Source organism: Bufo gargarizans, chromosome 1 (assembly GCF_014858855.1).
Source record: "Bufo gargarizans isolate SCDJY-AF-19 chromosome 1, ASM1485885v1, whole genome shotgun sequence".
Classification (NCBI taxonomy): Eukaryota; Metazoa; Chordata; class Amphibia; order Anura; family Bufonidae; genus Bufo; species Bufo gargarizans.
In genome coordinates this window covers 653,945,136-653,957,165 of record NC_058080.1, presented here as the reverse complement: position 1 = coordinate 653,957,165, position 12,030 = coordinate 653,945,136, and the positions used below count along the sequence as shown (strand labels likewise).

Sequence of the window (12,030 nt, the reverse complement as noted above, 5' to 3'; positions counted from 1 at the left end):
GTGGATTGGAGGGAGGTACTAGAACAGTTCAGAAGGAAAGCTGTAGGGTACACCTCTTAATTGTATGTCTACTAATGCCAGAAGACTAATAAAACTGGGGAACTGGAAGTAGTAATGTGTGAGGAGGACAATGACATAGTGGGAATAACTGAGACATGACTGAAACATGTGGAGTTGCAATGAGCAGGACACTTGTACGGTGGCCAATGATGCAGTGGGTCAGGATATGTGTATCTAAGTCTATGGTTTGTTTGTGACGCCAATTGCAGCTTGCGCAGGTACTGTAGCAGGGCCCTTTAAGATGGTATAGCTCATGTACCAGGTGAGGAATGCCAGAGGGGGATAATGTCTCTGTATAGCAGATATGGTAGTGTCAACGGTGTCTCCTACCTTGATACGGCTGGACTCCTGGATCCTGGCTCACTTGCAATAAAATGAGTGTTGTTAATAGGAGTAACTGAGGAACTTTGGTAGTAGTAAATGAGATCCAGACTGGTAATATAATCTAACTTGTCTTTACTGAATGGCAGCTTAAATCCATACAAGTTACAGCAATAGTCTTAGGTCCCAGCAGGTATAGGCAATGTATGCCAGGGATCAGTATCTATTCTGCTTCTATACTATGTGCCTGGGGAATCTGGCAGGTATTTATCTTCTGCTCTGTCTTCTGCTTAGTATGGGCCTTACTAGCTGAGGAGGAATTTGACTTCTCCTGGACTCTGGATATGTACTCACAGCTTGGCCCACAGGGAATGCTTCTTCCTGGAGGCTGGAGACGGCTGCTTTCTTGTCAACCAGCTGAGGCTGATAGCTCAGGCTGGGAAGATTGATCCTTGGCCTCAGCCGAGGCAAGATCCTGTCTTGGGATCCCTGTTTCTGGGAGCTACTACTAACACAGCCTACCCCAAGCGGGGGTAGCTGGTACACTAACTTAACTTCCTTCTCCTCCCCATGAGACAGGACATGGGACCAGCCCACTTCTGCTCACAGAGGAGGGGAACTAAAACTGGAATGAACTATTCTAGTCTAGCAATACTAAACTGGCTATGGTCCTGATCACACATTGCTGCCACCTGCTGGTGCACCTGGAAATTGCCGCATAATATATGAAAACAGGCCTAGGAATACATTAAATGACATTATAATTATATAAACGGACAATGAAATTACACTTAACATGTTGTAGCGGGGAAAGAGAGTTGAGTAACATACTTCGGGATGTTACAGAGTCACTGTGGGTAGAAATACATGGAGGCAAAAACAATAAGAAAATACTAATAGGTGTTTATTATAAGCCACCTAATATACCACAGAAGTCCACAGAAAATCTACTACTAAATTAAATAGACGAGGCAGCAAATCATAATGAGGTCATTATTATGGGGGACTTCATGTCACTACCAGAGCTTTGAGACGTTCTCACAGCTCTGTGTCTCCACCCCTGTGATGATGTCACTTAGAGTTTGGAGGTGTTCTCACTGTTCTGTTTCTCCGCCCCTGTGATGAGGTCTTTACTCCCAGCTGTCTCTCCTGCGATTGATTTCCCTGCCTTTAAATCACCCCTCCTCCTATTGCAGGGCGTGGATTATATTTCTCTTTTCAGTTGTAGCTCTGCCTTGAGTATCTTCACTTCTTAAGCTACTAGTTCTCTGGACCTGTGTTCTGCTGCTGCAAGCACTCCGGATATTGCCAGCGGCCCTTGGATCCGTCTTCTCTGCGGCTGCAGCTCCATCAGCTAAGTGTGCAAACTTTGTTGTGTACCTGGTGATTTCCTGACTGGATCTGAGGTGGCCACGGTTCCCTCCATATTCTGAGCAGGGCATCGGTGGCCGTGCCCCTTCCACTATTGTAGGGGTTACAGGGCTCATCAGTCTAAGGTACGCGGGCATGCCTCGTTCCACCATTGAGTGTTGAGGGTCTGACAGGGGTCACCCTTTCTCTTCCCTAGTTTGGGTCCGGTCAGTAGCTCTTCTTACTGTGTATGCTCTGGTTACCCTTAACAGCCGTGACATTATAATCCACCAAAACCGTCCTTGTTGACATGGCTCCGCTTTCTGGCTTGGTTGACCGCATGCAGGGTCTTTCTTTGGAAGTAGCGGATCTCCGTCAATCTGTGACTCAGCTACAAACATTGGGCTCTGCTCCGGCTCATGGAGTCTGTTGCGAGCCAAAGGTCTCACTTCCGGAAACGTTCTCCGGGGGCAGTGAGAATTTTGTTCGCTTCAGTGAGGCATGTAAACTCCATTTTTGTTTGTTTCCCCACTCCTCTGGTAATGAGGAACAGAGGGTGAGGATTGTCATCTCCCTGCTCAGGGGTAATGCTCAGACTTGGGCTTTTTCGCTGTCATCAGGGGATCCCTCCCTTCGATCCGTGGAAAGATTTTTTGTGGCCCTGGGGCAGATATATGATGACCCGGATCGTGTTGCTCTGGCAGAATCGAACTTGCGTATTTTATGCCAGAACAAACTGTCTGCGGAGCTTTATTGTTCTGAATTTCGGAGATGGGCAGCTGATTCAGGCTGGAATGATGCTGCACTCCGAAGTCAGTTCTGTCATGGTCTCTCAGAGGGTTTGAAAGATGCCTTTGCTTTCCATGAGAGACCAACGTCCTTAGAGTCTGCCATGTCATTGGCGGTACGCCTTGACAGGCGTCTAAGGGAAAGAAACAAGACCTCTCCGTCCAGCCATTGTCAGTCTAGGGGCAATGGTGCGGACTCATTCAGTATGCAGGGGTCTCATCCTGTCTTGCTCCCCTCTGAGGAGGAGCCCATGCAGCTAGGCCGACTTGCCCCTGATAAAAGAGGATTTAGTCCTCAGAATATGGTGTGTTTTTGTTGTGGGGGAATAGGTCATTTGGCAAATGTTTGTCCGTCTAGGAGATTCCTGAACTGTACTAAGAGCGATAATAAGAGAAAAACCTCAAGAGGTAGATCATCAAGTTCTGCTTCATCTGCTACTTTGGGCAAAGTTGATGTAGGAATTGATGCTATTCCTCTGACCTGCAGTTCCCGTTTTCTCCTGTCTGCCAGGGTGGCGCTAGAGAGCAAAGTCATTCCTTGTGAGATTTTTGTCGATAGTGGAGCGGCCGTCAATCTTATTGACACTCAATTTGTAGCCTTGCATGGTTTTCAGGTTTGTACATTAGAAAAGGATATACCTGTTTTTGCTATCGACTCTGCTCCACTCTCGCAGAGATCTCTGAAAGGCATTGTTCACAATATCCGGCTAGCTGTAGGTGACACTCATGTGGAGGAGATATCTTGTTTTGTCCTTAACGGATTGCCTTCTCCTCTAGTTTTGGGGCTACCCTGGCTCACTAGACATAACCCCACTATTGATTGGCAAGGAAGGCAAATAAGTGAGTGGAGTGACTTTTGTAGAGAGAATTGTCTCACAGCGACTTTTGCAGAGGTGTCTACTAAAACTGTGCCATCATTTCTCTCTGATTTCTCGGATGTGTTTTCCGAGAGCGGTGTTCAGGAGCTACCTCCTCACCGGGAGTTTGACTGTCCCATTAATCTCATTCCCGGCGCCAAGCTGCCAAAAGCACGCCTCTACAATCTCTCACAACCGGAAAGACTCGCAATGCGAACCTATATCTCCGAGAGTCTCGAGAAGGGGCATATTCGTCCCTCAAAGTCACCTGTTGCCGCGGGTTTTTTTTTTGTTAAAAAAAAAGATGGCTCTCTGAGACCTTGTTTAGATTTTAGGGAGCTGAACCGTATCACGATTCGCGATCCCTATCCCGGACCTCTTCAACCAAATTGTTGGGGCCAAGGTGTTTTCCAAATTGGATCTGAGAGGCGTGTTCAACCTGGTCAGGGTCAGAGAGGGGGATGAATGGAAAACGGCCTTTAATACCCCTAATGGGCATTTCGAGAATCTCGTTATGCCTTTCGGCCTGATGAATGCTCCGGCCGTCTTTCAGCATTTTGTTAATAGTATTTTCTATCATTTAATGGGGAAATTTGTATTGGTGTATCTTGATGATATTTTGATTTTTTTCCCCTGATGTTCAGACCCATCAGGATCATCTTTTTCAGGTCCTGCAGATACTGCGGGAGAATAAACTGTATGCCAAGCTGGAGAAATGTCTTTTTATGGTATCGGAGATTCAATTTCTGGGTTTTCTCCTCTCTGCTTCTGGTTTTCGCATGGATCCGGAGAAGGTCCGTGCTGTGCTGGAGTGGGAGCTTCCTGAAAATCAGAAGGCATCGATGCGCTTTCTGGGTTATGCTAACTACTACAGAAAGTTAATTTTGAATTATTCCTCTATTGTCAAACCCCTTACTGACATGACAAAAAAGGGGACGGATTTTTCCTCTTGGTCGGAGGAGGCGCTTGCAGCCTTTTCTAAGATTAAAGAGAGTTTTGCGTCTGCTCCCATCTTGGTGCATCCCGATCTTTCCTTACCTTTTATTGTTGAGGTGGATGCTTCCGAGGTGGGTGTGGGTGCAGTTTTGTCCCAGGGCCCCTCTCCTGCCAAATGGCGACCTTGTGCCTTTTTCTCTAGAAAACTCTCCCCGGCAGAGAGAAACTATGATGTGGGAGATAGGGAGTTGTTGGCCATCAAGTTGGCTTTCGAGGAATGGCGCCATTGGTTGGAGGGGGCCAGGCACCCTATCACCGTTTTTACCGACCATAAGAATCTGGCGTACTTGGAGTCGGCCAGGCGTATGAATCCGAGACAGGCCAGATGGTCTCTGTTCTTCTCCAGATTAAATTTTGTTGTTACTTTCCGCCCTGGGATCAAGAATGTGAAGGCTGATGCTCTCTCTCGCTGTTTTCCGGGAGGAGGAAACTCCGAGGACCCGGGTCCCATTTTGGCGGAGGGGGTAGTTGTTTCTGCTCTATATTCCGATTTGGAGGCCGAGGTCCAGGCTGCCCAGACTGAGGCACCTGCCTGTTGTCCCTCCGGGAAGTTGTTCGTGCCTCCTGAGCTACGTCACAAACTCTTTAAGGAACATCATGATACGGTTCTTGCTGGTCACCCCGGGAGTAGAGCCATGGTAGATCTCATTGCTCGGAGATTTTGGTGGCCGGCTCTTCGTAAGTCTGTGGAGGGTTTTGTGGCTGCTTGTGAGACGTGCGCTTGCGCTAAGGTCCCTCGTTCACGACCTTCAGGTTCCCTTCTCCCGTTACCCATACCTTCCCGTCCTTGGACACACCTGTCCATGGACTTTATCACGGATCTTCCTCGTTCCTCGGGGAAGTCGGTGATCCTGGTGGTCGTGGACCGTTTTAGCAAGATGGCTCATTTCGTTCCTTTCCCTGGTTTACCCAATGCTAAAACGTTGGCGCAAGCTTTTGTCGACCATATTGTTAAATTGCACGGCATTCCCTCTGATATTGTTTCCGATAGAGGCACGCAGTTTGTGTCCAGGTTCTGGAAGGCTTTCTGTTCTCGCCTGGGGGTTCGGCTGTCCTTCTCTTCTGCTTTTCACCCGCAGTCGAACGGTCAGACTGAGCGCCTCAATCAGAATCTGGAGACATATTTGCGCTGTTTTGTGGCGGAGAACCAGGAGGATTGGTGTTCATTTCTCCCTCTTGCTGAGTTTGCTTTGAACAACCGTCGTCAGGAATCTTCTGATAAGTCACCATTTTTTGGTGCATATGGGTTCCATCCGCAGTTTGGGACATTCTCGGGAGGGGCTCTTTCTGGTTTACCTGAGGAGGAGAGATTTTCCTCGTCTTTGTCTACCATTTGGCAAAACATTCAGAGTAATCTCAGAAAGATGAGTGAGAAGTATAAGCGTGTGGCTGATAAGAGACGTGTGCCTGGTCCGGACCTGAATGTGGGTGATCTGGTGTGGTTGTCTACAAGAAATATTAAACTGAAGGTTCCCTCCTGGAAATTGGGTCCCAAGTTTATTGGGCCTTATAAAATTTTGTCAGTCATCAATCCTGTTGCCTTCCGTCTTGATCTTCCACGCGTTTGGAAGATACATAATGTATTTCACAGATCTCTCTTAAAACCATATGTCCAGCCCACGGTACCCTCCTCTTTGCCTCCTCCTCCGATTTTGGTTGATGGCAATCTGGAGTTTGAGGTTTCCAGAATTGTGGACTCTCGCATTGTCCGCGGTTCTCTTCAGTACCTCGTTCATTGGAAGGGTTATGGTCCTGAGGAGAGGATGTGGGTTCCGATGTCGGACATTAAAGCCACTCGCCTTATCAGGGCATTTCATAGGGCTCATCCTGGGAAGGTGGGTCCTGGGTGTCCGGAGTCCACCTGTAGAGGGGGGGGGGGGGTACTGTCACTACCAGAGCTTTGAGACGTTCTCACAGCTCTGTGTCTCCACCCCTGTGATGATGTCACTTAGAGTTTGGAGGTGTTCTCACTGTTCTGTTTCTCCGCCCCTGTGATGAGGTCTTTACTCCCAGCTGTCTCTCCTGCGATTGATTTCCCTGCCTTTAAATCACCCCTCCTCCTATTGCAGGGCGTGGATTATATTTCTCTTTTCAGTTGTAGCTCTGCCTTGAGTATCTTCACTTCTTAAGCTACTAGTTCTCTGGACCTGTGTTCTGCTGCTGCAAGCACTCCGGATATTGCCAGCGGCCCTTGGATCCGTCTTCTCTGCGGCTGCAGCTCCATCAGCTAAGTGTGCAAACTTTGTTGTGTACCTGGTGATTTCCTGACTGGATCTGAGGTGGCCACGGTTCCCTCCATATTCTGAGCAGGGCATCGGTGGCCGTGCCCCTTCCACTATTGTAGGGGTTACAGGGCTCATCAGTCTAAGGTACGCGGGCATGCCTCGTTCCACCATTGAGTGTTGAGGGTCTGACAGGGGTCACCCTTTCTCTTCCCTAGTTTGGGTCCGGTCAGTAGCTCTTCTTACTGTGTATGCTCTGGTTACCCTTAACAGCCGTGACACTTCAACTACCCAGATATAGACTGGGAAACTGAAACCTGTACATCTCCTAAAGGAAACAGGTTCTTGGCAATAACCAAAGACAATTACCTTTTACATAAAAAAAATTCTAATTGTCATTCAAAAGAGTGTTTTTTTCAAGGAGGTCCAAAAATGCCAAGCTTCCAAAAAGCACAATTTGACCAGCTAAGAGAGGCCGAGCCTTTTTTTTTTCAGTGCAGGGAGCATCGGAGCATTAACTGCTCCGATGCTCAAGTCAGGGGGGCTGCCTGGGTGAAAATGGGGATATGTTTGGGTTCAGCTCTGAACCTGGACAACCCCTTTACTGCTACACTGTATACTGCTACAGAGGGATCTGGATGGATTGGAGGCTTGGTCAGAGAAGTGGCAGATGAGGTTCAACACTGACAAATATAAGGTTATGCACATGGGAAGGAATAATGCAAGTCACCAATACATACTAGATGGTAAATCACTGGGTAACACTTACATGGAAAAGGACTTAGGAATTTTGGTGGACAGCAAACTGAAAGGCTTTGTACACCTTTGGGGGCAATATTTGTATTATTTTGAGCTAAAATAATTTCTTAAATTGGTCTTTATTAAAAATATTTTCTTTTGTTTCCTTTTTTTCTCTGTACAGAGCTGACATGCTCTAGTAGCACTCCTGGATTTTCAGTCTTTTCCGTCTGACCAAGGAGCAGACGGACTCCTTATCTCTTATCTCTGACCACCTAAACAATCATTATAGCTCAGTTCTTATCCTACTGATAAAAATGTGGCTTAAATAAGTGTTTATGACCACTAAGTAGTTTAGAGATAAGATTTATTTGGTACTTTCACTTTGTGCCAGTCATCTATCACACAGCTAGAAACCCATTAACCATTTGTAACAAAACAGCTGAATATTTTTAACAAATGCCAATTGAAAAAAAGATTTTTAGCCAAAAATGAGTATCATGTAATCATAAAAAAATTGTCTCTGAAGGTGTACATAGCCTTTTACTGTAGAAACCAGTGTCAGTCAGCTGCTGCCATGTCCAATAAGATGGGGTGCATCAAAAGGGGCATAGATGCCAGTGATGGGAACATAGTCCTGCAACTTTACCGACCACACATGGAGTACTGTGTACAGTTCTGGGCTCCTGTGAACAAGGCAGACATCAGAGCTAGAGAGGGTTCTGAAAAGGGCCACTAAAGTAATAACTGGAATGAATGAACTACAGTACCTCAGATGGCTGTGGTCGTAATTAACTATGGCATCTGAGGAGATGTGTTCAGATTGGCGTCATCTCTGATTGGACACTGCTCATAGCTGTCTTCTGTAACACAGCAGTCAACTGCAAGCTATGGGGCCCCCTCAGTTCCTGAACCAATGCCATATTTAAACTCTAGACATGTGCCATACATGTTTGTCAGCTTTTGCTTGGGGGGGGGGGGGTGGGGGGGTTAACATAAATGCTTAATTTTAACAACATGGCATTTTCCATTTAGCAGCCTGGTTGGTTTCCTGCAGTGAAGTCCAGATCCCTGTAGATGGGTTAAAAAGTGAATTCCAGGGAACTGCCAGGACAACGCCCTTAGGTTTAGCCCAAAGTCAAGCTGGTTATTTGGCACAGTTGGTTTACACCCACTGCCCATTACACGTGTGCTTTAATTTTCCAATATTTTAATTATCTGCTTACTGTTGAAGAATTGAAACCTTATAGTTTAAATAATAACATAGAGGGACCTTTATCAAGTCTGCTAAACTAGTTTTATGGCATACAAATGTTGCAAGAGTGCAACATTTTGTGCATTTTTCGACTTTGGTTATATTTTGCGACATTTGATAAGCTTTGCAAGTGGAGTGAAAAGTTGGTCGGAATTCCAGGTTAGAACAGTGTTGTGTCTCATTTATGATGTGGGACTTTTTAAAATGTTGCAAAACGTTACATCTCCGCACCAAGCAATAAGACCATGTGCACTGCAAATTATAAATTCCACCCATAGTTTGTAAAGCTGAAAAAAGTCCAGCTCACTCTTTTATTCTCAAGTGCTAATCCTGAAAAGGCAATAAGACCAGTTTAACTTATTTTAGGGCAGAATTTTTTTTCCCAACTCTTAATAGGGAAGTGAGAATAAATCCCACGATCAGTCATCTAATAAAAGTCCAGAACCTTTGTTGCATCTTTCATATTTGCGTGAAAAAATACTGCCGTTTCTTCTGGTAAAGTGATGTCAGTGGGGTCTTTCGGGCGCTGTTATTGTCCATCATTTAATGGATCTGCCCAACCTTGAATTCCATATCTCTGCTACAATGACAAAATAGAGCATAAATAGATAAACCTCCACATATCTATGGTTGTCTTCTCAAATTGCATTTTATAAAAGGTAGACCTAGCAATCCTTTTTATCATTTATGGCAAAAACCATAACTTGGACCACAAGTTATACAAAGTAAATGTCTGTTTGAACTCTAGGTTTAGTCTCTAAATTCTACATTAGTTGATATTTTGGTATTGAAATTACTTCATGATGAGATAAGTTTTCAGTTCTTTGAAATTTATCAGTGAAGATTGTCAAATGTATTTACATTCAGGTTATTTTTTACTTTGTGTTCCTTGAGCAAAATTACATTTTGTCTATTGAATTTTGTAATGTTACTTTTGAAAGGAATGGATTCTGTTTGTTTGAAAAACCTGACTCCAGATGTTGTCATTTAGAAAGTTTGACATAACAAATTCCATATTGTGACGTCTTTCAGTGGATTTTCAAAAAAAAAAAGGGGAACCTGCAAAATGTAATCTCCATTATCCGTTTTCTTTTCCTGTGCGTACAGGTTTCTACAAAATGAATTCTGAAAGCAGAAAGAACTTGATCCTGGGAGAAGAGAAATTTAGATACTTCTGCTTGGAATTTTTGAAGCACTCTCAAGCTATTGGGGATGGCTGGGAGTGGAAAAACGTCCAGGTAACGTCAGTCTGAGTCACTTTTACATATAATTTAATTTCAAATGTATGCTATAGTATATTACATTCTTCAATAAAATAGCTGCACAAAGCTGATTTTATTTTTGCTTTAGTTTGCTTAGCTGCTAAATCGCTAACAACTACTCAATATTTTGTGACAAGGGGTCATCTAAGCCTTTGGAACTGTGGGTCCGGAGAAAATCACCTATTAGAATTGCGCAGTTCTAGGATTATTTTAAAGGATAACTCTCATATTTTCACTCAAAATAAAATTTTCATATGTTGTTGCTGCTGCGGTGATAATCCATAATCACTAATTATTGTGTTTCACATACCACTTGTTTAATAAGATTCCGTCCATTGCAACTGCTCCTCACAAGACTTCTTTCTGACTATCTTCTCAAGATGGCCGCCGATGCCCTTACCCTGAGGCAAAGACCTCCCTCCCTAACTACCCAGAATTAATTCGGCTCATCTCGGGAACGCACAGCTTCACCCCAACCAATCGGCTTTCTCCAGACTTAAACACGCCCTCTTCCTTCTGACCTCCTGAGTAATCACAAATTTTTATTGCAAATATCGGCACTATCCCATCCGATGGGAGTGCGCACATAGCGTTTGGGACTGCCCACTACAAATTTTTTTCTGAAAAAAATTTAGGCTGGCATGAAAGCATATTTACATGGTAATAGGCGTACAAGACTTGGGGGTCTACGATTGCTGGCCTAGGAGGACTTTGCTCTGTACCCAGTATTCACCCATTTATTACACTTTTTTATTTTTGGAAAAAATTGTTATATGTATGATTTATTTAACTCCCTAAATACAGGTTATAAAACTGAATTACTGTCAGAATGTTATATTTCACGTACATATTGTTCTCTTTGTACCTTCACTGCATCAGTGATTCCTAACCAGAGTTCTCCAAAAGACAGCAGCAGCAGAAAGAGTTATCCTTTTATAGTGAGGGTGGCAAACTTGGGGAGATGAAGTAGCCATAAATCGGCTGTGGGGAGCAGGTAAGTATGTATAATCTTAAACCAAACGTTCAGTGTTTAACCACACGTTAGAGAGTTCACAGAACAAAAAAATAACACTTTTTCAAGCTAAAAAGTCACCTTCCCAACAAAGTCTATCAGCAGGCTTTAGTCGGCCTGTTTCCCCTCACATGGGTCTCAACCCTCCACCCTGGCACAAGCCTCAGATCCCAATACAGAGATCCCCTCTGCATGAACCCAGCTGTCTTTTAAAGGCAGCTAGGTGTTAACAAAAACCAGACCGGCACCTGCGATCCAGTCCGGTGTTTGACCTTACCTGACTGCTAATTAGTTCAGCAGCACACATTGGGAGGAAAATACCTGCCTCCACATACAATTCCCTTTACTGTGTCACATACTCCCCCTTTGTTCAACCTTGAGGGGGTGAACACATGCATAAACAGTGCACCCAGGACACTGCCTCTGCGTTTCCCTGCAACCGGCCTGCTCTGTGCTCCACCATGAACCGTGAGGTTCACCGTGAAGTTCTGCAGTAACCAGAGTCATGTCCAGGTTGTGACAGGCCGCGGCCAACCCCGTATCGCTCCTTCAGAGGTGGCTTGTCGCTGAGCCACAGACACCCGGTGCGTCTTTAACCAGACTTTTGCCTGGGGCTCAGTGAAAATATCACGGTGGGTTGTGGAAGGACGTTCAGGGAGGTCATAGAACACATCCATGTTCCGACCTACGAACTCCCTGGCCCCCTGAGTCTGTTTAGTGGAAAAGGCTGTCACAAGGGTCACCTGACTCCCTGAGTCCAGCAGGGCCACCACGGGAGTGACTCCCACTTCCACCTGACACAAAGGTTAGTTATGGAGAGTTTCTGGAGTGTCTGACGCACTGACCCTTCTGGCATACCATGACTGTTGATACCCAAAGTTTACGTTCATGGACTCGACCAGGTCGGGACGGGCTCATGACACCGCCAGAAGATTTTCGGGTTCCGATCCCCAAAGGGCACATCCCGTGCGGCCTTTCTCAGCTCAGGCCACCGGGTCTGGGGCAGGGATTTTCTGGATTTTGTTACACCCTCCCCCCCCGGAGTTCCTCAGTAGCCTCATAGCGTTCAACCAGGTCCACCATCTCCGGGGCACTAGTAGGAGACGTCTGGCCAACCCAGCGCTGGAGGGGTGGTGGCAATGCCCTCCAGAATTTTTCAGCTACAATAC

The 12,030-nt window shown here is 45.5% G+C and overlaps 1 protein-coding gene across 4 annotated transcripts in view; it reads left to right on the top strand.

Annotated features, from left to right (window-relative positions):
* Positions 1-12,030, top strand: part of ATG10 (autophagy related 10) — a 171,421-nt gene that overhangs the window by 19,911 nt on the left and 139,480 nt on the right. For all 4 annotated transcript variants that reach the window (XM_044291590.1, XM_044291566.1, XM_044291583.1 and 1 more), the window contains exon 2: positions 9,695-9,825. In XM_044291590.1, coding sequence (XP_044147525.1) covers positions 9,706-9,825 — 120 coding nt within the window. In that variant the 5' untranslated portion in view covers positions 9,695-9,705. The remainder of the gene's footprint in view (positions 1-9,694; positions 9,826-12,030) is intronic.